Source organism: Capronia epimyces, assembly GCF_000585565.1.
Source record: "Capronia epimyces CBS 606.96 chromosome Unknown aczIQ-supercont1.3, whole genome shotgun sequence".
NCBI classification, from domain to species: Eukaryota; Fungi; Ascomycota; class Eurotiomycetes; order Chaetothyriales; family Herpotrichiellaceae; genus Capronia; species Capronia epimyces.
In genome coordinates this window covers 3,364,381-3,388,727 of record NW_006912906.1, presented here as the reverse complement: position 1 = coordinate 3,388,727, position 24,347 = coordinate 3,364,381, and the positions used below count along the sequence as shown (strand labels likewise).

The window sequence follows — 24,347 nt, the reverse complement described above, 5'->3', positions numbered from 1 at the left end:
GCTGATTGGTTTTTCGCCAGTCGGCTGAATCTCCAGTGAGTCCAGCAAGTCCAATTCAACCATTTCGAGAGGCCGAGCACGGAGAAAGAGTGACGGAAACTAGAAGATGGCATCCCCAAGCTTGGAATCACCTTCCAAGCCGGTCGCCGGTGTTGGGATAGACGTGCTGTCAGATGTTTCCCCCGACACTGATTCTTCGGCTGCCAGTGCAAGCCAGCCCAAGCCTGGGGCAAAGGGCGGCTTTTTGGGAACATCTCTTCGGTATCTCCGTTCGCTCCAGCGGTACATCTGGGATGATCCGGATAAGTCCAAGGAGGACAAATGGTTCCTGTTCAAACTTGACGCATTCCTCCTCGGCTCGACGTGTCTCGGCTATTTCAGCAAGGGCCTCGACCAGTCAAACATCAGCAACGCATATGTGTCTGGGATGCGCGAGGCTCTGCACATGAATGGCAGTGAGCTGACCTACGCCAGCAACGTCTTCACAGCCGGCTATGTGGTGGGCCAGATCCCTGCTGTCATTATGGTGACCCGTGTCCGACCCTCATACCTGATTCCCACCGTCGAGATCCTTTGGTCCGTCCTCACCTTCTGTACCAGCGCCGTTTCATCTGTGTCGCAGTTATACGCGCTCCGCTTCCTCATCGGTCTCTGCGAGTCGGCATACTTTCCTGTGGTCATCTATATGGTCGGTGCCTGGTATACCAAAACAGAGCGCGGCAAGCGGGTCACCCTCTTCTATAGTAGCGCCACCCTCGCAGGGATGTTCAGCGGCTACCTACAGGCCGGAGCGTATAAAGGCCTCGACGGCAAGTTGGGTCATTCAGGTCGGTGTTGAACCAGAGATATGGTGAAATTCTCAGTTGCTTACATACCTGAAGGTTGGCAATGGCTGTATATCATCTGCGGCATTATCAGCTTGCCCATCGGCGTACTCGGCTATTTCCTCTTTCCAGATTTCCCGGAAACGACACGCGCCTTCTACATCACCGAAGCGGAACGGGAGCGGGCTAAAGAACGTTTAGTGCGTGACGGGCTCAAGCCCCTGGGAGCCTCGACCTGGAACCGAACCAAGATCCTTCGAATCATGTCTCAATGGCAATTTTGGATCCTGCCGATCGGATATTTCCTCGTCCAAGGCGGCTTTCCTGTCCATCAACCAGCTTATGCCCTGTGGCTAAAGTCGACACACCACACCATTTACCAAGTCAACGTCTGGCCAACCGGCCAAGTCGCCGTCGGTGCGGTGGTCCAGATATTGGCAGGCATGCTGTCAGACTCCCCCCTGCTCAAAGGCCGACGGTGGCAAGCCATGATCGTGATGAGCGCCCTGACTTTGTTCGCTACCATCGTGCTGGCGGTGTGGGAGATTCCAGATGGTCTCAGATACGTCGCATACTATCTATCATGGGCCGCTGCAGGGGTTCCTGGCATCTATTTTTCCTGGTACCCGGATTTGATGTCCCACGATCATGAGATGCGCGGGTTTATGATCGCCGTGTCCAACATTTTCAGTTACATTCAAATCATATGGTTCACCGATGTCTTCTGGAGGACCGTGGAAGCTCCCAAGTTCCGCAAGGGGTGGATTGGATCTTCGTGCTGGGGGTTCGGGCTGATTGTGCTCACGCTTGTCATCCGCTCTCTTGAGCACCGAGACATCAAAAGGCGACAAGTTCACAGCGAAGGAGCCAGTGATGTTGAGACTGCTGGGATAGTGACTGCGAATTCGGACAAGGCCGACACGACTGCCCCTTCAGAGCCGCAGCGAGAAGAGATACGTCTTCGGGAGTGAGTGAGATGCTCAGGGTGTATCAACAATCCCAAGAGTGGCGTTAACTTTGAGGGTGGTTCCGTGCCACCTGAAGCTGGAGACTGCGCTTCTCAGGCATGACCATGGCAAGAGCAGTAGTTGAGCACAGGTGGCCCAAACGGCAGCGTCAAGGGCTGTACTATTCCCGAGCCATGATGCCAAAAGCTGCTCCGTACACAGTACTTTCCACCCAGTTACTGCATACACACATGTAGGCGGAAACTGCAAGGGCATTCGAGTGCATCAAGACCAAGTCGAGGAGCCTCTAGTTCTTCTATCTCTCTCTCTGTGTGTGTGGGGTGTGTATCTCGCTACTCTTCTTGCCTTGGTGTTGATAAAGGAATTCCCCGCTTATCGTACTTCGAAGGGCGTGTCATCTTGGCACTGGCCGAAATATCCTGGCCAATTACGGTATATACAAGAGCACCGACACATCGAAGCAGAGCTTCCATCTGGTTGTCCTTTTATGAATTTGATCCCCGAAGACACAAAGCGCAAGCGAAGGACAGAAAAGGGAGCCACCACCGAGACAAAGAAGCGTTGATGCCCTAGGATTGGGATCAGGATTGAGATTAGAATTGGAATTCGGATTAGGATTAGGATTGAGACTCTGAGTGATCTGTCCGTCTGAAATACAACATGGAAGGCCGGTGTCAATGTGGACTAATCCGCTTCACCACGCCGACGCCCAAGCCAAAGGCCATCTACGTCTGCCACTGCACAGAATGCCGACATCAGTCGTCGTCGACGCACGGCATGACGGCCGTGTTTCCCTGGTTTAAACTTGAGCCGCCGTACCCCGGCGCCATCGGCGTCTACAGCCGGCCGAACCCGCATGGGCGGACGGACGGGTACTTCTGCACCAAATGCGGGTCGCGACTGATTCACTGCCCGGTCTCGCACACCGGGGAGCCGGCCAAGCTGCTCAGCGTCAAGTCGGGCTGCTTGGACGGCATGACCAAGGAGATGCTGCGGTCGGCCGTGCATATCTGGACCAAGTCGGCCGTCGTCGATATCCCGGACGGGGTGGAGCAGTATGAGGAAGAACCACCGGGCGGGGATTGGAGTTTCGACGAGGAGTGAGAATGAGATATCTGTGCGGGAGTTGGGTTTCGACGGGGAGTGAGAATAGGCAGCCGTCCGGGAGTTAAGGTTCGACGAGGAGTGAGAATGCGCATCTGTGCGGGAGTTGAGTTTCGACGAGGAGTGAGAGTAGGCATCCGTAACGGTGTGTTATGTCTGCCGAAGATCAAACATCAAAATTGATGGCTCAGTCGGTGTCATGTTGGTCGTCTGGGTCGCCTGTCGTATAACTAACGTCTCTGAGATCTGGCGGTCGGTAACAAACCACTGTCAAGAGAGGTAGATGGACGAGGCTGCAAAGAAACCAGCCAACCACAATCACATCAGGTATTCGACCGTGGATGGTGCATGGCCGTCGCGTCGTCGAAGACTCGAAGACTCGAAGATTCGAAGATTCGAAGACTCGAAGCGATGTTATCTAGGTTGTTGTGACTCGCAGAGAGAGAGAGAGAAAATAGTATCACGATTGCAACACCGGGGCGTGCACCAATTGAGGCGTAGGCGTAGGCTTAGACTTGGACTTCTGCGTCGAGTCAAGTCTGCTGCCATCGTCGGGATTCTTGCCGTGACTATTGTCTCCTTTGCCTTGCCCTTGCCCTTCAGCCTTGCGATGGGCGTCATCGTATTCCTTCTCATCTTCGCCCTTGGAGTCGCAGCACCAGCAGCACATGAGCATCCACCAGTTCAATAGCTCCATGGCCATAGTATGCTTCGGGATTGGCGGGCTGAAAGGCAATGGATAACGGATAGTGAGGAGTCGGTCGACGATGAACGAGCGCTTCTGCAGCAGCTGGAGTCATTCTACACCACACCGCTGGCCTCTGCAGTCATTGAATAGGAGGAACCGCTGGCCTTTGCAGTCCTCGAATGGAGGAAGACGGGGTGCGGTGACGGTCGGGCGAGGATAGGCAAACAGGTGAAGGAAGAGCAGAGTACTCCGTAGGATGGTCGGAGAAGCAGCCATTATCATTTGATTTACCTGTACTCCGTACTTTGCGTACACATACACATACACATGGGATGTGGCAGTGCTGCCAAAAAGCCAGGGGAAAGAAAGTGAATCTGAACCTGAACCTGGCACTGGGGAGGTCACTGTCGCTGTCGCTGTCGCTGTTGCTGTGGCTGTGTGGAAATCTGAAACCCTTGCTCGCAAGGCAGAACAGGCCTAAGGCTCCACCACCACACTATATCCATACTGCGTATCAGAAGATGAACGGAGCACAAAGTATACCAGGGTCTCAGGCCCCAGGACCCCAGTCGCCAGTCGCCAGTGGCCCAACGCCCCTTTGAGGCAGATTGAGGTACGGCGGAGTCAGCCGGGCTGTCTCAGACTCATCGTGTCTGTTTGGATGGAGGTGTCTTCTACCTCGACCATATGGAGTACACATGGCAAAAGTAAAGTATACACTGGGGCTATAGACAGGAGGAATTGAGCGTGCAGTGCGATAACTGAGTCTGAGTCTGAGTCTGAGTCTGCTTTGGCTGGATTACTTCGTGTGCTCGGTCACAATATCCACACCCACACGGGACCAAGAGCAAGATAGAAATAGAAATAGAAATAGAAATGTAGATACTTGGCAAGCTCATGCATCATACACAGCGTTCCCTGCCCGGTGCGAAGTTGAGAAGAGCCAAAATTTCGAGGCATCACCCACTTCGTGGTGAAACAGTACGTTTCGGGTGCAATTAGACAAATAGACATTATCTTTTATGTAGTGGCTGAAGAGTGAAGACAAAATCTATTTTCAATATGTCCCTGGGATGAAAGTGAAAGTGAAAGTGAACCCAATAGAACTGGACTGTTCACCCTCTCATACATAAATATAGCAGAATGGTCCTCCGGTCGTGCTCAACGCGTCCTGGTTCTGGATGGTCGTTGCCAGACTGCCTAGATTGATGGGATCAGTCAGCTTGCCCGGCGGGCTACCGGTAGGGTCGAGCGTGGAGGTACCGCCACCAAAGGCCTTGATACGGTTCTTCAGATCTTGGTTCTGCCAGATCCACCATGTGCGGTCGATCTGTGCGTGGTGCAGGAAGAAGGTTGGTTCGCCAGGCGACGCGAAGAGATCTCCGCCTGGGTCGCCACCAGTGGTGAAGTGGCCGCCGGTATGGACGCCGTAGAATCCAGTAGGAAAATCGCCTTGCATGTGGTTTTGGAAGGAGATAATGTCCTTGTAGTTGCTGACGAGGTCGTACACGTCCGAGTCCTTGGTCCAGTTGGACGAGACCCAGGAGGAAATGTCCCGACGCAGGCAGCGAGGGTTGTAGGCCAACGGGTCGGGGCTGGAGTAATCAATGATGCCCGGGATGGCCAAGGTCGGCGACACCGGGCCTAGATTGACCACGTAGTCCTTGAAAGGCCCGGTGCTGACGCAACCACCGCCCGACCCGGGAGGGATGCAGTTCAAGCCAGTAGGCAGGGCATTGGTGCAGTTGTGCGGCTCGTAGACGCCGTTGCCGGACATGCTGTAGTCGCTGCCGTCAAAGAGAGGCGAGTGCAGTGGGTCCAAGGCGTATTTCCCCCAATTCCAGTACGGCTGGTAGCCCGTGTAGCCACACTCGTTCCGGAGTTCTTGCTCGAAAGCCCAGGTGAAATAGCGATGCCACGCCAGAAAGTTGGCCGTTCCATGGATCGATAGCGTCTGGTTGATGTGGACAGCCACAAAGTCGTCGTAGCGAGATTTCGCTCCCGCTGCAAACGACGGGTCTTTGGAGGGCTTGGACATCAAGCAAAGTTCGGCGTCAATATACGCTCGTCTTTCCTGCTTGGAAAGACTCGACCATTCCCGTCGCACGGCGGTATTAAAGAGGTTGCAGCTTGAGGAAGGATTGCTGGCCTGGTAGATGGCCAGGTTAAGAAGCCCCTTGGCGGCTAGTATGTCGGTGTACAGCGTCGACGCAGGGATGAAGACTGACGAAGCGGCGGCCGTGTCCCGTTCTGCGAAGCTGTTTTCGACATTTTCCACGGGTGCTGGCGCCGCGTGGATGCCATAAACAGCCAAAAAGGCTGGGACCAAGTGACGAAGCTGCATGACCGGAAGAAGCACACTACCAACGAGAGGTGTGGGTTCGAGAATAAAAGAGTGAACGGACGGGCCTCGAGTGAGGTTTCCAAATAAACAGGCCGCGAAGTCGTGGGGAGCGAAGATCCCTAGGAGAGGAAGTCTCGATTAGAGAAGAGAAACGGCGGAGTGGCTTATAAGGGTTTCCTTCGTAATCGTGTCAAGGCTCAAGACCCATGTGGCCGGAATTCGGCTCCCACGCGATATGTGAGATAGGCAATAAAAAGTGGGATATACCCGTAGAGGGGAGCTTTCCCAAAAAACCAACCAAAACAGATAGTTTTCTATAGCTGCTCGCGCCGTGTTAACATCTAGAACTAGAAGTCCACGACGTTTCCCCAGGTGGAAAACTAGTGATTTTCCATTGGGTTTACCGAAACCAGACATGATTGCCGGGCTCAACGTTCAAATTGAAAAACCCATGAACGTGGCCCTGACTAGGCCTGAATCATGTAGTGGAACACTGAGTGAATCAAAAAGATTGGAGGAACGGACAGGGTGGAAGGCATCGGGCTGGCTTGGTGGGTCTTTACGGCGCACATCAAAATTCAGAGTGGTAGTGGGCCGTTCCGCTCGCTCCTGTACAGTGTACTCCGTATGTGACATGAACAAGAGATAAGTGTCGACAGTTGCGTGACCGGACTTTGGCGAGCTTAGTCCGAACCTGCGAGCGAGATTGCAGTAAGAGATCCGTCGCAGTTTATAGTACACAGTATGGAGTAGATAAGTAGATACCAGCGGATATAGATAGCCATAGCTGCCCAGTGCCGGGGTGCACCGTGAACTGACTACTGTGGCCAGTGGTATGGCCAGCGGTAGTTGGCCACAGTACTCCGCACCCATTTGGGAACTGTCCTGCAAGCTACTCTGTGTGTGGCCGTGTGTGTGTGGCAATGGCAAACAGCACGGAGGAGATTGGTAAAGGGAATGGTGCTCCGTGGTCTAGAGGTCCAGAACGGGAGAGAGGAAGAGAGATGAAACCCTGTGCAGGAGACTCGTACTAAAGCAGCGCATTAGTCCCGGAATGGTCAAGCGCACCTTGGCAGCCAGGCTAAATTCAACATCCGTTTCCCCCCCAGGCAGCACCAGTTTTTTCCCGCCTGTCCACTTGTCTACCTGTCTACCTGTCTACTCCGTACCTGTCAACCTGTCAAACCTGGCCCGCCCCCACAAAGATGCTTGGATTCCTGTCTCCGTTGTTACAGCCCTTGCTTGCTGCGAGTAACTGTGCCGGTGGCGGTGATGGTGATGGTGATGGTGATGGCAAGCCTGCCATTTTCCACCCAGCACTCGGGTGGATGTTCTCTCGTCAACTCGGCATTCGGCTCGTCGAGTCCCTCCCTCTCTGCCGTCTACGCCGTATGGAGACTCCTATCCGATCTGCACATGTTTAGGTATCAGCCGATCTGATCGTCGGGGAGGTCCAGGCACAGAATACTTCGCCCCCTTTCCAGACCTAGGCACCTATGTAAGGTGTCGAAGCTCGCCTCCCAGGTATCCTGCTGCTTCCGCTAGCTTCGTTTTCCTCACCAGCTAAGCAGAGTCTGCCAAAATGTCGACTACTGTCACGCCGTACCTGACTAACCCGAACCATCATCCCGAGGGGTCCTTCGGTGAGACCACGCCGATGGTCGCCTCGCATGGCGTGCAGCGTGCGTGCGGAATGCTCTTCTCACAATCATGCATTGCAGTGGTCTGGTGGGCCGCTGTTGACCAGCGCGAGGCTTGGATTTCAGCCACCATGTGTCGTGCCAGGACCCCGGGGTGAACTCTCATCACGGTTTATGAACCGGTGTGCGCCACTCGGCCCACAGCCTGGGACTCGGTTGGCCTGTTCCACGGATGCAACTTGCAGGGGCCCCGCCGTCGTTGCACAAGGATGTACTCTGTACGTAGTACCTGCATGTACTCCGTACAGTTACAGCAAATGCGGTAAATGCAGGTCTCAGCAATTGTGAGCGAACCCTCGTCTTCATACGAAGGGCTGCAGCTTCCTATCCTAGGGTAACCTGAAGACCACACTATTGGAGAAAGTAGTTTCGCTATCCTTGGAACTCCAGCCCCTCCAAACCCTTTAGCGAGGCGAAGCCAACACCTGGGCAGGAAGCGCAGGACCGAGTATCCGCCATCTTGGTCAGGAGTCATCTGTTGTTATAGGTGTTGCGTTCCAGTCTCGAACCAGCCTTGCATGTCCATACCGGAGCACAGAGGAACTCTTGTCCAGGGGATCATGCTCCGAACTCCTTAGTTCGCTACCAGGCAGGGCGCCAAACATCTTCCATCTCTCCCTCCGACGCTGTTTAAGAAGCTCGCGCCCAGTCTCAAACATCTTGAATCTCGTGTCCTGACACCGGATATCCGCACAGGCCACTGGTTCTTGTGACGATCCCTCCGACATCATGGTGATTTCAGGCCTCTTGTCGGCCTTGCTTGAGCGAGACGCTGCCGACCCTACAACTCATTACAAGAACGAGTCCAACGCCGGCAGCCTACTCGCCCTTCATGGCACCCTTTGTGGTATCGCACTCCTCACGGTTATACTGAGACTCTATGTCAGGATATTCATGCTCAAAGGCGTGGGCGCCGATGACTATGTCATGGTCGCAGCAGCGGTCAGTTCTTCAACTTCTTCCTTGAGGGCACACGCACTGACTCCCGTCGATATACAGGTTTGCTCGGTCGGAGTCATCATCTGCTTCTCTGGAGAAGCTGCCGCAGGTATCCTAGGTCGACATCCGGCCCTCGCGGCTCCCGCAGATTACTCCAAATTCATGCATTGGCGGTATTTCCATTCACTCATCGTTATGTTCGGAATCAGTCTGGTCAAGATTTCCATCGCCTGCTTTCTGCGCCGATTCGTGCCGACCAAGGGGTACCAACGTTTTCTGATGGGCTCGATCGTGTTTCTGGTTGCATTTACCCTCTCATGCGCAGGAACTTTGATCTTCAATTGCGGCGCCACGGTCTCTGCAAATTGGAATTTCGACTTGCGGACCTCGGGGAAAGCCAAGTGTTTCAGCAACAACACTTTCACCAACATTGGCATTTTCAACAGCAGTATCAACATTGCCACGGACGTTCTCTTTGCGCTTCTTCCTGTGCCGGTCGTTTGGAAATTGCAGACCAATCTACGTACCAAGGTCACACTGGTCACCATTCTAGGCCTCGGTCTCTTTGCCTGCGTTGCAAGTATCATCAAGGCAGTCAAGCAAGCTGGGGCGCTGAAGGACCCTGACTGGACCTTCCATGACTCCTTCTTTATGTGGAACAATATTGAGTTCCATGTCGGGATTCTGGCTGCGTCCTTGCCTTCGCTTCGGCCTTTGTTCGTGAAAATCCTCGGGGCCACCCAGAGATTGACTTCAAGCGGCAATCGCAATCCACAGAACTACGGCGGCTACGATGCAGATGGGCTGGCGTACGGCAAGGGGAGATCGACCGTGCGGAACAGCCGCAATCCAGCCCGACAGTACTACCAATTCGGCTCACGCCATTCAACAGAGTTGGGAGATCTTGGGCGTGGTGCTAGCGGACGTGCGTTTAGAGAAGATCCCGACAAGGCCACAGGTGTAATCAGCACGGTCACGGCGGGAGACGACGACAGCGACAAGGTCATGCTCGACCAAGATTTTCACGCCGTCGGACATGACAAGCAGTGGGCGAAACCTACGGGGACGGGCATCACGAAGACGACAACAGTCCAAATCGACCAATACTAGGTTTTGACGGAGCGGGTGCAGCCAGTTACCCTATTACGATCGCGATACAGTCACGAGAAAAGGCTGGAACGATGGATTTCGGACGCATTGGGTTATGCTACCTAATTCATCCTGATTTGGGAAGATCAGTCGAATTTCTCTCATACCAGGACCTCTGTACAGATGTTTCTACCGTTAACGCTCCGTTGGGGGACCCAGCTATCTACGGGCACAGTCTGTGATGCTGAGCTGTACATATTGATATATACCCCCTACAGGCAATCGCCGTAGCCGGGAGAAGACCATGAGAACACGATGTCCGCTTATGCGAAACCACATGTACAACGAGGCCCCAAGACCGAGCTTCGTTGTGCTTCCAGAGGGCGCAACCTGCCGGCAGGATATGGCTGCATGTTGGTGCGACCGTGGACAGCCGAAGTCAGTGGTGTGGCAAACATTTGAATGCATACAACTTCCTATGTGCAGTACTCTGTACATTGTTTTGCATAAGAAACGCGTGCCGGTACTGCCGGGTTCCATCTCAGTCGGCAGGGACCGGGATAAGCGTCGCTGGTCCGATTCTGTGCCTGGGGGTGTTGACATCAAACTGGCCCTAGACTGGCTCGAACTCCAAGTACCAAATACCCGAAACCGTCATGTGGCGGCAGCTTGGCTGGTGCATCAAGCAATAGTATTTCGGCACAGAACGCCTCCTACGCCCTCCAGACTTGATTTTCGATGCGTGGCGCGAGGCTGATATATGCATGCATGCACACACTGGATATGGATTTTGTAACCAAACACGCTGCTGGATTGATCTTCACCATTCTATCTCGTTTTTTCATTGTTCTCAATAAGACTGAGCGCTTCTTAGGTACTGTATCCGTGCAATGGGTCCCAGACCAACCTCCGCTCGGGGGTGGAGCAACACCTCCAGCGGTCTTTTGTCAAGGAACGGTTCAAGTGTCGGTGGGTACACTACTGCTTGTCAGGTAGCATCAGGGGTCATCAGCCCCTCCCTATGCTGAGTGCTACCCCCGGCTGACTGACCATGGCATTCATGCCCCTTGGTCCTTGGATGGTGTCATGTCAAACCTTGCGCCTTTCGTGTGTCAGCTAACTACATGTACGGAGTACAGACTCCAGAGCAGTTCTCGAGAACATCACCATCCACTTTCTACACACAAGTCTCAAGTTTGAGTTTCCGGGTGTCGAACCGTTCCGACCGGCCACGTCAAAGTCTATCTATTACAATAAGTTTAATGTGGAGCCTGGACACTGAATTTACAGTGCACTACTTTCCCACGGCTGTCTTCATGCATGCAGGGGTTTCAAGGGTCAACTTCGCTTATGGCCTCGCCGCAGCGACCCTACGCTATCTAGTATCTATTAGCAGAAATCACCATCCGACGTTGGTACAGCAGATAGACTCGGGACTTGACCAAATTGAAGTGGTGGCTCCATACGCCAACAACCACAACCACAACCACAACAACCACAACTACGATGTTCAAGCCCACGTGGAATCGCCGACCGACTGGTCACTGCCTCAGTCACCACATGGTGCTTCTTCCGAGACTAATCATCTTGCGATATTGTCACCCACTTCCGATCACGCAGATTTTGAATGCTAAAAGGACTGCAGGCATGGGCCATGCTCGGCTCCTGGATAGAGAACCATCTACGGAGTACAGAGTGTTCAAACTCCTCTCGGGTCTCTAGTGCACCATCACCATGGTTTCCGTCTCCTTACAAAGATAGGAGACAAGTCACCTACTTTATCTCCCGACCCCGCCCTTCCCAATCGAGGTTTGCAACATGCACCCACAGGCTTAGGCCATGAGCCTTAGCCCCCACATCCAGAGTCGGCACGACGAACTGGTGGAGGATTTCGACACCCAATGTTGCTTCCCTGGAGTGATACATAGCTCAAGTGAGCTTTCACTTTCTCCCTAAATGGCAGTTTGTGTCTTGAATTCAGTTGGGCTTCGATGTCAATGATGGATGGTCCCGCATGGCCAGCAGCTGTGCAATTCTGACCCGACATTCTGTTTATCACCAGCCTTCTCTCCTCAGCGTTGCCAAAGTCGGAAGAATCCATTTATGACAAGACGACGGCCACATCACTAATCACTAACGACACAAGCTAGCACTAACACCTGAATCTATGGTACGGTTCTACCAGGCCCAGGCAATCACGCCACCCACGTGTGCTCTGTGAGAAGAACAATTTATTTAAGCCAGCTCTGCAACGGGCACGAATATGGAGACAGTACCACAGAGGACTAGTATAACACGGGTATCCGGGACGACATTCCGTCTCTCCTACTCTTGCGGTCGCTGCATGATTCTTCACAAACGAGACAAATATGCGAACAGAGTGTTGATGAGAACTCTGTACGGATACTCTATACATGTACAGATACTCTGTGAGGGTTGGAGTCTGTACGGATTTCTCTTGTTGCCACCAATTCCCAACCTGCCTGTCTTGCTCCTTCAAGGAACCAACGCTCACTCCACAAGTGGTCTCGGACTGTTGATAGCAACTTTACTATAACGACCCACCACTGCTTCCTACATACTACCACCGCTACCACCACCGCCACTACTACGTACCACCTTGGTGCCCTCATCTTTCCCGGCACACCCTGCACCTTCTCTCCTGATAACCACGGCCACTCCGAGCCCCGGAGGTCTGGTAACGAGGGAGGGACAAACACGGTGAGACACTATCGCCAGGATGCCGGCCGGGACTAATCATCAAAACCAAATCTCACTGCAAAAGGCGATGCCAACCAAGCCCCGTACCCTTAAGGGGTAGAGTGGGAGCTGAGGCAAATTACCATCTTAGCTGGTGATTTGTTCGCTATGCATTGCATGCATGCCACGTGGTGATGTGTTGATGTGTTTGGCTCAGGTGGGCATTTCTTGAAGGACGGAGACAATCTTTGCGAACATGAAAGACTTGCTTCCTGATTGAATAGTGACCATAGTGTTTGTCGCGGACCCACGTTGAATCTACCGTACGGATGGACCTGAAGCCAGGGGTATAGGCCAGATGCGCAGGGCATCAATGGTGGCCAGCATGATCTGCCGGTGCTTCCAGTCCTCCCAGATCTCCATTCGAATCCTGCCATGCCATCCGTATCCGTACGTGTGGCGACCAGGTCGACGTTGTCACTCTCTCCGGTGTTCGCGTTCGTGGGGTTCTTCTGGGGTTCTGAACCCGAACCTGAATCCGAATCTTGATCAACACCCTCCCTCGCAAACTTCCACTTCCGCTCCGCAACCAAATCATACACCTCGGCAGATCCGTCGCCGCTCGTAAAGACGACGTCGTCACCTTACGCCCGCGATCTGCAAAGCGGACGACACCCGTTTCCAGCATACGAGGACGAGGCATGAAGCGACGCCGCTGCTCATCGATGTTTCCCTTCCCGTTTCCTTTTCGGCGACATCACCATCCACGCCAAGTTGACGTTCTTGAATCAGCCGGTGGTCAGCCTGCGTCTCCAGGTCGAAAAGGAGCAATCTTGCGCCGTGGTGTCCGCCTACACAGAGGAGATGATGGCTGTCGTCGGTGAGATGGCAATCGAGTGCCCGACACCAGCGTTTGCCGCTATCGTGCGTGAAGAGAGTGGCGCCATGGACGAGATTGTAGACATGGATGGTGCTGTCGCCGCATATCACAAAGAAGTGCGAGAAACTGCCGGTCCAGTTCTGGCCGGAGGTCTCGAATTGGAATCAGAGCTTGAGCTTGATATTCAGCTTGAGTGGCGGTTCAGAAGCAGAATTGCCTGTCAGATCCGGATCCGGATTCTGATATGGCACGAGGCCGTCTTCGTCTTCAGGGATCCACGTCCAAATGCGCACGGTCTTGTCCCAGGATCCGGAGCCGATGAGGGTTGTCTGCGTTGAATCCGGTCCAGACGACCGAGTCAGTGTGGCCGACTAGGGTGGCTAGGTCTTGGGGGCCGCCGTCGAGTGTACCCTGATCCCTGATAGCCTATCTGTCGTCTATGTCGTTCGAACGAGGCCGGTCACCAGGCAGGTAGGTATAGCATCCATTTGCCTCAGGGGCTGAATGGAATGGCTTGCTTGGACGGGAAGGACGTGACGAGTCGGCGTGTATGACCGCTGCCACATTTACATTTACATTGTTGCAGGTTATGTGTTTCCCGTTGTCTATGGGTATGGTGGGAGCCCCGACTATATAGGTAGGTGTGCCTATACTAGGCTTCTGGTTGAAGGGCAAGGCCAGGATTGCCTAAGTTTGACACATTCACATTCGACGCACCGGGACCTCCATTGAAGCTCATTTATGCAGCTCGTCCCCCATCAAAGCTCAATTCATGCAGTTTGTCCCCCATCGACGATACCAGCCATCGAATCAATTTAGGCAACTCGTCCCCCGTCGACAGTACCAGCCATCGTATCAATTTATCCAGCTCGTCCCCCATGTGAAGCGTGTTGAAGGAACCCTCTCACCCGAAGGGAGGAGGTCAGGAAAATTCCTCTCCTTGTCTGACGAATCTCCGTGATCCGGGTACAATTGAATTGTCTGAATTGTCTGCTGGAGCAGCCCACCTTCTCTTTCTCTTCCTCTTTCTCTTTCGGCCAAAAAAGACGCCTGAAGCTGCTTGTGTGTGGTTGGTACTGAGCGGCTCAGGAGTGAGGGCTTAGGCTTGAGGCTCTCTTTACAAGCAATCACAATGGCAATGGCAATCGGAATCGCAATCCGGGCCTGGGCATCTATAAGCAATGGCAATGGCAATGGCAATCCGGGCCTGAGCATCTATAAGCAATCTATAAGCAATCCGGACCAGATAGAAATTGCGAGTCCATCTTCCCTCAGTGCAGTGCAGGTGGCTCAATCATTCTCGCGTAGATTGACATGATGGCTGGCTGCCTGCCTATCCGTGTCCCCGATGTCGGTGGGTATACAGTATACAATATAGTGATCACATATATGCCTTCCTTCCTTGTGTGATCGTCGCCCAAGCCACCACGACGACCACCAAGAAGCCTAAATCTCGTCATCCTCCTATCATAACTTGACCAGTTTTATCACAGATGATTCCTAATACGCAGAGTTGAACCCAGTAGGCGATATTGATGCTGATATTGACGCTGAGACCAGCGAGACTCATCGTGCAAATCCACAACAAAGACTTCAGCATAACAAGGTACTCTGTACTGTCAAACTCAGGCATTCCCAGCCTTGCCCTATAGCCACAAGGCTGGTTTAGGCGTACTCTACTACTGTATATAGCATGCGCTCCCCCTGCAACCCTTTGACTTTGATAGAGAACATGGAACATTTCGACCTTTGACAGGTACACTGCTGTACAGAGTACGGATATACCACACCAAAAACTCGTATCGACTCTGTTCTTACTCTACGTGGAATGTGATCTGGTCATGACTTCCTATTTCGTCGCCATCATGTCACTGCAGATTGTTTGCGTACCATCGTACACCGCTCTCGGTGTCTACATTCAATTCCAACCATGCCCATGGCTTCCAACACCCCTCAAGACTTTACAGGCTCGCCTGCAATATGTCCTGGCCCCCTTGAATATCGGACTTGGAAGGCAACTTGCCATGCCTCATCAACTCGGCTGACTTGGTCATGATGGGATCCATCATCATGCTGGCCACCGCGACGATCTGGTCGCCCTTGGCATAGTACGCCGCAAACTTGCCGTTCTCCGGCTCACCCTTGATGACGAGGTCATCCCAGCCAATCGCTCCCGAACCGCAGTACCGCAGCTGGCTGCCCAGAGCTGACCAAAAGATAGGGATGAACGGTTTGGGCTTGCTTGATGGCTGCGCGATGAGCTGGCCCACGGTCCGGCCCTGGTTCTGTGCCACATTCCAATGCTCGATCCGCACAGGTGCTCCGTTCCCGCCGGGTCCGTGATAGGGGTACGTCGCGATATCTCCGATCGCCCAAACGTCCTTAAGCCCTTTGACGGCAAACTTCTCGTCTACGTCCAAACTTCCGTCTTTCAGCAACTGCACACTCGGGTTGTCGCGCAGGTACTCCGTCGCAGGGGCGACACCAATGCCCAGAATCACCAGATCCGCTTGCAGCTCTGTCCCGTCCTTCAACTTGATGGCACCCACAGAGTCCGCGGATGTTGAGGACGGGATGGCCGAGTCGACACCGGCGTTCAGGTAGAATTTTGCCCCGTTCTTCTCGAGTGACCGCTGGAAGATCTGCCCGACTTCTTTTCCCATGACACGTTCCAGCGGGGCAGACTCCATGCCAACGACGGTCACCGAATTCTCCTTGGCAAGGGCATTGGCGACTTCCATGCCAATGAAGCTAGAGCCGATAATGACAATGTTTTTGCCCTTGTCGCCCACAGCCTTGACGATCGCTTGTGTATCGCTGACCTTGCGCAGGAGGAAGATGTTCGAGAGGTCCTTGAACCCCGGAAGAGGTAGCTGTTTAGGCGTACCGCCGCTGGCGAGGATGAGTTTGGTGTAGGGAAACGACTTGCCGGTTTTGGTCTTGACGGTCTTCCCATCAAAATCGACGGCGGTGACGGTGTCCGGGAAGAACTCGATCGAGCCCTCGGCGTACCATTCTTCAGGCTGGAGGTAAATCTTCGAGGCGTCTGTGATGAGGGCTTTGGAGAGTTTCGGCCGATCAATAGGGTAGCCTTCGTCCGTGATCACGGTGATCTGGCCTGGGTAACCCAGTTCACGGAGTTTGAGGAGAGCACCGAATGTGCCGGAGCCCCTTGAGTTCTGTCAGCATGTGTTTTCCTGCCAGTCTGGCCCAAGTCGTCCAAACGTACCCTCCAACAATGACCACTTTGTCCGAAGAGGTGGGCTTCGTCTTGATGTTGACCTTTCTTTGGCCGCCCTTGATGTCCGACTGCTTGCCTCTGACATATACGCCGTCCTCTTTCTCGAACACGTCAAACTTGTTCAGGGCATTAGGTGCCGGGGAGTCCTCGACGTCGCCGGACTTGACGTTGAAACATGCTGTCCATCGATCAGCGTTGCACAGAAAAAATGACCGGTACAGTACAGGGCCACACATACCTCCATGCCATGGACAAGTCAGGCGGCCCTCGGGGGTGAGCACCCCATTCTTCAAGGGAGCGCCGTAGTGTGTGCAGTTGGCGTTGAGGGCTGATATTTCGTTCCCAACCCTGACGAGGAGGACTTTGCCGCCTTCGATGCCCTCGACCTCTGCCTCGACCTTATCTAAATCTTTCAGGTCGAGATTTGACACTCCTTTGAGCTTGAACTCTTGAGCCATTCTGGCGTGGTATTGCGAGAACGGTCTGGCGAGGGACGCTGCTACAGACTGGGGACTGGGTGGGACTGGGACGGTGGACGACGATAGGAAGAATGGTCTACAATAAGAAGATACGGCGAATAAGCGGGCAGTCGACCTGGCAAACATGAAAACACGTCGTTAGGGAGAGGAGAGATGGCGGGAGTGGGAGTCAGTGTTTATGGCCTGGCTGCTAGAAGATGGCCGAAGAACGAGGACATGATTATTACCAGTGGTAGCCAGCCCCTCCAGGTAAGGCGCCTTTAGTACGCGGGATACAAGTAGTCTACGCAGGTGAGGTGACAGGAGGATGGAGCATTTCATGGTGAGCGCACAGCAACGCGTTGCGTCATGAGCACCAGGTGCTGATGTAGAGGCCAGCCAATGGCGAGCCCGCGATTGTTAACCCGTCAATGGACTCATCATTGACCCATCAGGCCTGCGGCTGCGGTTACAAGTATAGACACAGTGACAACACCGGCAGCCAGCATCCAGCAGCCAGCAGCCATTCCACTACTAGGACTGACTTAATGGCGGGTCTGACCCTGCCCTGATTGAAAAGCCTCTACTCCGTATACATTCATTAATCTCATCCTCCATCCTCACACCGTTTGGCCCCGTCAGTAAGCCACTCGATGCCGCTGACTCGGCGTTGGCCCGGACAGCCTTGAAGCGACACTGCCCTCGCGACTTCGTGCTAGTGCCCCGCTCATCAACAAGCCTGTATCTCCTCCTCGATCTCCAGGCGTTTGAGAGCGGCTGCGCTGTTGAGCTAGTTCAAACTTGGCCCTTTCATCATCGGCCACGCGCCGCTCCGCCGCCTCATCCAACAGCGTCCCCTCAATCTGCAAAGACCATTTGTGCCGGTCGTGGGAAGGGACCACTTCTGTGTCGACCACCCTGAATTTCTGCGTTGGCAGGACCTTGGAGCCATGGGCATCGACAAAGAAGCCAACCTCGTCGATTTGCACTTGGGAGGAGGCGGCAGGGCCAGCGTCCCAGTCTCCATTCTGCGCCGCGATCTCGTCCTCCGGTGTCTGGCTTGGAGAATCATCCTCATCGCGGAGTCTGCCCTTCTTGCTTTTCTTTTTGGTCTTCGAAGTATCTTCCCTGCTGGGTCCGTTCCATATCCAGTCCTGGGGGATCCTGTTCTTGGCCACGGCCGTCTGGAAATAGTTGTAGCTTACCAAACCCACGAACCCTTCCGATGTGACATTGGTCCATCCGTACAGCTCATCCCCCCGTTCTGGTCGGAACACTAGAAATGTGGCAGTAAGCCAGACCCAGCAGACCCCAAATTCGTCGGCTGTCTTTGCCAGCACCTCCGCCCGAGGCATGACATCGCCGTTCGAGGGAGGGACGAGAGGTAGGTTGATGCCGGTATCAGGGTTCGTGGACAGAACAGGGTCGGAAAATCCAAGAACTATGCCTTGCGCGGGAGGGGAATATGTGAGCAGCAGTGGCGCTAAGTGTGTAGCAAGTAATGAAGGGCTGCCCGCTTCCAGCCCGATCGCAGGAATTGCTAAATGAAGGGACAAGCGGGTAGAATGAAAAGACGTCGGGTCGGCCGAATCTAGCAGATCTGCTACCATTTCTGATTCCATGACTGCGCCATCTTCACCATTGACAGCTGGCGAGGAGGTTGCAGGCTGCACTGCGGCGGTAGGCTCTGTTTCAGGGGACGGTGCATCGGCCACCTCAATATCCTCTGGCTCGGAGGACTTCGCGCTCCTCTGGTCGGGTACTTTCTCCAAGTCATGCTTCCCGTTTTTGTGCCTGGACACTTTTTCCTTGTCTTTGTCTTTCCCCTTCTTCTTTTTCTTCTTAGATTCTGCTGCCAAAGCTTGTGCCGGTGCAGCGACCGCAGCCGCACTCTCTGTGTCTGTGGGTGGTGGTTCTGTTCGCAGCTTCTTTTTCTTTTTCGACGATTCTTTTTCTTCGGCTCCGTGTTTTCGTTTCTTGGGCGTGGTCAGAGACTCGACCTTCTTGGAGGCCGACACATGTGTGCCGTCAGTCTGGATCGACATTTTTGTCTGTCGAGAGAAGCAATTGGCAAAGCAAACCAGCTGCAGTCCATACCAAGCGTTTCAAACTCGTTGAAGGTCGAGTCGCTGGCGCTACAAAATTTCTCGAGCCACGGCGGGTTGTCGGAGAGCCGGGGGCAGTTTCGCCGACACCGGCTTGGCGACGAGGCTGGCCTTTAGTTCCGTAATCGCGGGTTCAGCCTTGCGCTTTCACATGGCCCTTGTCATCTACAGCAATCTTTCTCAGATCGAAACTACATGGTTGTAGATATTGGAAGGCCTATTCCATGCTTATGACTAGTGGACGCCGAGCATCCCCTCGTTGTCTCGGGACGTTTTGAACTGAGATGTCCTCACCCGAAAGAATGGATTGTAGCACGATAAACTTTTTTCACCCAGACAGCCTCTTAAAGGGCCGCCACACATTTGCAATAATGAGAAGTTCGATCAGATCATTCTGCTCGATATTCATCTGGTTCGAAAGCAAGTATGATAGCGCCCGGTAACTGGGGAGACAAAACTAGATACATATAGCATATGAGAAACCGTGCTATGTCGCTCCAAGCACCTTCTCAAACTCCCTGTCGCCCGATGCTACTAGAGCAACATCATGTCTCACTGCCAAACCTCGGGGTCGCATTGCGCCCCTACCTTTATCAATGGCTACATTCGAGATGTATATTTCCAGCACCACTTTCCCCAAGTCGGCATAACTCCCTCCCATAACACGCTCAGGAGACCTCTCTGGCCCATGACAGATAGCTGCTAGCTCGGGATGAATAAACTGGGCCTCTCGAGGACAGAAGAACGCCTTCGAGCCCTGCATAGCTTGCGAACGCCTGGTGTCAGATCGTCCAGTCATCGGACGTCACCTCTCTCAGGCCATGGATATGCGCCCCGGCTACGTGGGTCCACGATGATTGCTTCGTCTCAACCATTCACGATGCGAACAAGGACCGAAGATTCACAAAGGCGGCAGGGCCACCCTCCTGGGCAAGTACATCGACCAATGCTTCGGTCTGTTTCCATGTCGTCTCCAATGCAGCGGAAGGCGATCGTCCAAGAGAAACTGTTGTAGGTCAGCGTGGATTTTGTAGTCCCAGAGTGGGTGATCATACCCAGAATGGCAGAGTTAAGCTCTTCTGCGACATTTACTCTCCCAGAAGCGTCCAGAAGGTGCCCATGAATACTAACCGTAGGGTCGGTATAGGCCATCAGGCTGAATATGTCTTGCAGGCTCTTTGCATACTCGCCATCATCTTCTCGGTACTCTCGCTGTAGTTCCTGGCCATATTGCATTGCTTCGTTGAGCAGTTGGTTGTATTGTAGCGCAGCATCGTCGGCTGATGGGTTATCTAGACCATTAGCCTCGTCCTCGCCGTCATGGCGCTCGTCAAGTTCCATGTCTTGAGAAAAGTCCGCGTCAACTGCCGATGAACCATCAGATCCATTACTTGGTTTAGGGTCTTGCTCGTGCCGCGACTTCCGAGCGTTCAATTCGGTAGTCTTGCTGATTAGCTCGACCCACTTTCGACATTTCAGACGGAACACGATGTCCGGGTTCTCTGCAAGTACACTGGGAAAATGGGTGTGGGTGACTTCAAGTGCTTCGTCAATGTCCCCTGAGAGGATGGCTCGTCGTATCCCTGTTCTTTAATCAACAATGAACAAGGCGTGGCGGGGGTAGCTTACGTTGCCGATAAACAGCGTCACTGTCATCCCGCTCTGGTGAGACTGGTGTTGTCGCTGGGAGGGTATTGGTCAAAGACTCTTTCTCTGTTCGAAGATCCTCCGCGAATGCTTTCGCCGTCTCGACGTAACCATCATGGGCCAAAAACTGCGCCACCAATTCTTGCACAAGAGTATTCTCGTCCCGCTGCAGCCGTAACGGGGAAACTCTTGATTTAATAATGTCTCTTGACACCTGGGTCTGCTCCAAAAGCATCTTTTCGTCAATGTCGAAGACGAAAGGTCGTTCGCCAAAGTTCGCCGACACCCATGCCCCTGTATGCTTCTTCATCCCAACAATTGGAAATGGTCTAAGAACCTTTTTCAGCTCTCGAAAGCAAATCCCAAGATCCTGTCCATTTCTGGTGAAAAAGGCGTAGCCGGCATTGAAGTTGATACCACAGCCAATAACATCGCCAGTACCAAATGTTGGGCCATAATTTCGTCCTGAATGTTCCCCGAAGAACATTTTCCCGTCGTCGCCATGGTAGCCCCATGAGTGTGTCTCCCAGCCAGGTAGCCGTTCCAGTGAAGCCTCCGCAGTAGAAAAGCCAATCGCGATAGCGGTATCTTTGTTCTTGTTTTTGATTTCCACCTCGAAATAATAGATTCCACATGCAGGTGACATTGGATAATCCGCCCGGACGGATGCCGCTTCAATATCAGCCTTGCTTCCTGAGCCACTGTATTTCACATCTCGGTCATCGTTGGAGAGTTCAAGCCCAGGATATCGGTCTTGCTCGTTCCACCGAGAAGGCAAAGGCATCAGTTGCTCATCCTCCTTCGGGGGATTGCTCTCGATTATGTCGTAGGTCATGCCACGGTGGGACGGCGCTATACGATGGGTATTTGTGCTTCCAGTACTAGTGGAAAGTGAATTCATCGCAGACGATCCTGACGCGGGCTGTTCCCGGTTTCTCTTCATCTTGGCTTTTTGTGCAGCTTCAAGATTCGCGGCATATCTGGAGTGGCGGAGATAGGATGGTATGAAGAATGGATTCGGAGGCATAATGCTCGTTCCTAAAGCCGGAATGTTTGCAAATTTCCTCGAAAACGACGGTAGAGATGGCGGCTTTCGCTGATATACACCGGAAGGAGAGTCGTGCTCTTGTCCCGAGTGTCGCCTTTGGTATTGAGGATGTGCTGGGTGTTGTGGTGGATTAGAGCTGCTGGGTGTCGAACTGACGAGATGAGAAAGAGCTCCCGCTCGCGTTGGATGGGATGTATTCTGAGACGTTGCGCCTGATGCCACAGAAGCGTACGACAAGCGTCGGGGGACATTGGGTGGGTACTGAATTGGCCGGCTGGTGCTGCCGGATCCTGTGCCGTCGGTCATTTTCGATCGGTTTCGGAGAGGTGCTGTATGGGATATAGATCAGAGGTCTCGTGGAGGAGGACGAGCGGTTGGGGAGGTTGGTCACAAGGAAGTACTCGGCAAGGTTGTCAGGTCGTTGAGGTTTGGACAGGGATCGGAGGCTTATCTCAATGCGCCGTGTTCATCTCGACATACATGGTGATCAACGGTGAGAAACGCAGAGTGCTCTGCCCGGGTAGAAGAGAGTAGTTGCGAGACCACGTCGATGTTGTTATCATGCCGATATGGATGGTGTTGATGCAATGTTAGGTGCCTGTGGTGGTCATTATGGGGGCGGCATTCGGGTGCAGGTCGTCCACTTGCGGGGGGACCTGATCAGACCCTCGTCGGGCCAAGGCGCCACCCATACTGCATGACTACGGAGCGCTACTACTCGGTAGAGTCCGGCCAGAAGATCAATATCATGCACAATGCAAAGACAACACAAATTCACAGAAGTAGTACTAGGTTCTGCAATAACTGGAGAGGCAGAGCGGCAATTAAGAACATCAAAATGGAAGTGTACTACTACGCAATTGAAACTTCCGCAGTCATTGGATTATGGAGTCGTACATAACATGGGCAGTGACATCGCCTCCGTGTGATCGAGGATCTCGAGGTATCTCGAGCGACGCAGAACTCGACCCAGCGCTGGTGACACTTGCTCCCTGGTGAAAGATAACCTCCATCCCATTTCCCATAAAAACCGTTTGACATCATTTTTGACCGCACCAGTGTTTGTCTGAGAGAATTCCTTTGGCCCATAAACGCCGTGCTGAATCGATACTGTTGTCGCATAAGCGGCAACTCACTTCGTTGGAGGTCCGTACCGCTCTCCATTATGCTTGTATGGAAGCTCCGATATGAGATGCAGCTTTTGCTTTTCAGAAGCCATATGCTCCTCGCTGGACGAGTCCGCGGTTCTGTCCATGGCTCATAAAAACAGTGAAAGGTTGCCAGATATTTCATTCCTAGCCTTGCGCTGCGATGGCCGACGATTGTGGCATGGGAGCTGGAGAACTTGGTGCGGGTGTGGACATGGCTATCGCGTCGGTCTGGTCACCAGCATTGCTATCCATGGCGGTGTCGCTCTCATTTAATTTGATGTCGCTGCTACTCAACTGCGAGATGTCTTTAGTGTCACTTGATTCTTCGCCGTTCAGCAGTGCCAGTCGCTCGTTGCCCTTCCACGAGGGAACTTCCCAAACAACACCAGTGAAGCTCTTCAACGAGAACGGCTTCTTGGCCCACTTGCGGCAGGGCTTGCCTGATCTGTCCAGAGCACGAAGGCCTGCGTTGATAGCGCCTTGATTTGCTTTGGGTCCTAACTTGTGACCACCGAGGGCCGTGGCTGTAGTGACTGCACCTTTCATGGCGGTGTGATCAATGGTACCGTCCTCCCTAGAACGAGTCAGTATACTATAGGGCGCAAGGACAGCAAGGGCATGCTGAATATCGGAAGGGACGTACAGTCTTGGTTTCTTCTTAGGACCGGGCTTTCCGCGTGGCTTTGGTAGTCCACCAGAATCTATCATTTGTGCCAGACTTCTCTTGGATCCTGTTGAAGCGCCTTTCTTCTTTTTTGGCCCATCTGTAGCGGCTAGGTCGGAAGGAGTTGCTGCAGGCGTCGAGTTCGACTCTGAAGCATTGTCAATGAGCTCTGGTACCTTCAAGGTAGAAGCATCTTCGACCAGAGGAGCAGGGGACGAAGCGGTTGATGGTGATGATTGTTGTTCTGATCTGGCTGAAGGATCCTCGAATCGACGCAGGATCTTGGCTGATAACTTGAGTGTGACTATCTTCTCCTGCTTTCTGGTCTTGTCTGCTCGAGAGGTTGAGGTCGACGGCGACCGACCTGCCGTGCTTGAGGACGCCGGGGCCATAGTTGAAGACGGCGAGCGTGTGTAGTTAGGATCGATAGCGAGGTTTGATGCGAAGCAGAGAGTGGATGTTGGTGCAGGCGGCTTGATGAGTGCCTGAGAGAGTTTCTGGTGGCTGAAGCCTGGCGGCTGAAATTATTTCTCAGTGGAGCTGAGGTTTGCGGTATTATTGTGAGTTTGTTAGCAAAGTGGTTTTGGCGATGGTTGGAGGGCGTGGTGATGAGGTGTCATGGTGGACGTGTATAGGGGAAGAGTAATGATGAGGTGGGCGAGGAAGGGGAATGATGAGACAGTGCTGGAGCTGGCGTGTGATTGTGTGGCCGGATCATTCTGGCAGTTTGTGTCGGATGGGATGGCTTGGGATTTGGGTTGGGTTGGGTAAGGTTGGCTCAGATCAGATCAGATTCT

General features: G+C 53.4%; 8 protein-coding genes across 8 annotated transcripts; 3 read left to right on the top strand and 5 right to left on the bottom strand.

The window, feature by feature from the left end:
• Positions 1 to 106: 106 nt before the first annotated feature.
• A1O3_04495 (uncharacterized protein) lies at positions 107 to 1,795 on the top strand (the record flags this gene model as incomplete). Its single annotated transcript, XM_007734624.1, has 2 exons — positions 107 to 827; positions 882 to 1,795. 2 exons carry the CDS (start codon positions 107 to 109, stop codon positions 1,793 to 1,795), a joined length of 1,635 nt encoding a protein of 544 aa, XP_007732814.1.
• A 657-nt stretch (positions 1,796 to 2,452) lies between these two features.
• A1O3_04494 (uncharacterized protein) lies at positions 2,453 to 2,896 on the top strand (the record flags this gene model as incomplete). The annotated part of the gene is made up of 1 exon (XM_007734623.1): positions 2,453 to 2,896. One exon carries the CDS (start codon positions 2,453 to 2,455, stop codon positions 2,894 to 2,896), a length of 444 nt encoding a protein of 147 aa, XP_007732813.1.
• A 1,811-nt stretch (positions 2,897 to 4,707) lies between these two features.
• Positions 4,708 to 5,928, bottom strand: A1O3_04493 (tyrosinase; the record flags this gene model as incomplete). Its single annotated transcript, XM_007734622.1, has 1 exon — positions 4,708 to 5,928. One exon carries the CDS (start codon positions 5,926 to 5,928, stop codon positions 4,708 to 4,710), a length of 1,221 nt encoding a protein of 406 aa, XP_007732812.1.
• Positions 5,929 to 8,357: 2,429 nt separating this feature from the next.
• A1O3_04492 (uncharacterized protein) lies at positions 8,358 to 9,677 on the top strand (the record flags this gene model as incomplete). Its single annotated transcript, XM_007734621.1, has 2 exons — positions 8,358 to 8,570; positions 8,628 to 9,677. The coding sequence occupies 2 exons, from the start codon at positions 8,358 to 8,360 to the stop codon at positions 9,675 to 9,677; spliced, it is 1,263 nt and encodes a 420-aa protein (XP_007732811.1).
• A 5,520-nt stretch (positions 9,678 to 15,197) lies between these two features.
• On the bottom strand, positions 15,198 to 16,935 carry A1O3_04491 (uncharacterized protein; the record flags this gene model as incomplete). The annotated part of the gene is made up of 3 exons (XM_007734620.1): positions 15,198 to 16,407; positions 16,466 to 16,655; positions 16,716 to 16,935. The coding sequence occupies 3 exons, from the start codon at positions 16,933 to 16,935 to the stop codon at positions 15,198 to 15,200; spliced, it is 1,620 nt and encodes a 539-aa protein (XP_007732810.1).
• Positions 16,936 to 17,573: 638 nt separating this feature from the next.
• On the bottom strand, positions 17,574 to 18,980 carry A1O3_04490 (uncharacterized protein; the record flags this gene model as incomplete). Its single annotated transcript, XM_007734619.1, has 1 exon — positions 17,574 to 18,980. The coding sequence occupies one exon, from the start codon at positions 18,978 to 18,980 to the stop codon at positions 17,574 to 17,576; it is 1,407 nt and encodes a 468-aa protein (XP_007732809.1).
• A 935-nt stretch (positions 18,981 to 19,915) lies between these two features.
• Positions 19,916 to 22,041, bottom strand: A1O3_04489 (uncharacterized protein; the record flags this gene model as incomplete). The annotated part of the gene is made up of 3 exons (XM_007734618.1): positions 19,916 to 20,046; positions 20,096 to 20,623; positions 20,670 to 22,041. 3 exons carry the CDS (start codon positions 22,039 to 22,041, stop codon positions 19,916 to 19,918), a joined length of 2,031 nt encoding a protein of 676 aa, XP_007732808.1.
• A 989-nt stretch (positions 22,042 to 23,030) lies between these two features.
• On the bottom strand, positions 23,031 to 23,942 carry A1O3_04488 (uncharacterized protein; the record flags this gene model as incomplete). The annotated part of the gene is made up of 2 exons (XM_007734617.1): positions 23,031 to 23,460; positions 23,530 to 23,942. The coding sequence occupies 2 exons, from the start codon at positions 23,940 to 23,942 to the stop codon at positions 23,031 to 23,033; spliced, it is 843 nt and encodes a 280-aa protein (XP_007732807.1).
• Positions 23,943 to 24,347: the final 405 nt, after the last annotated feature.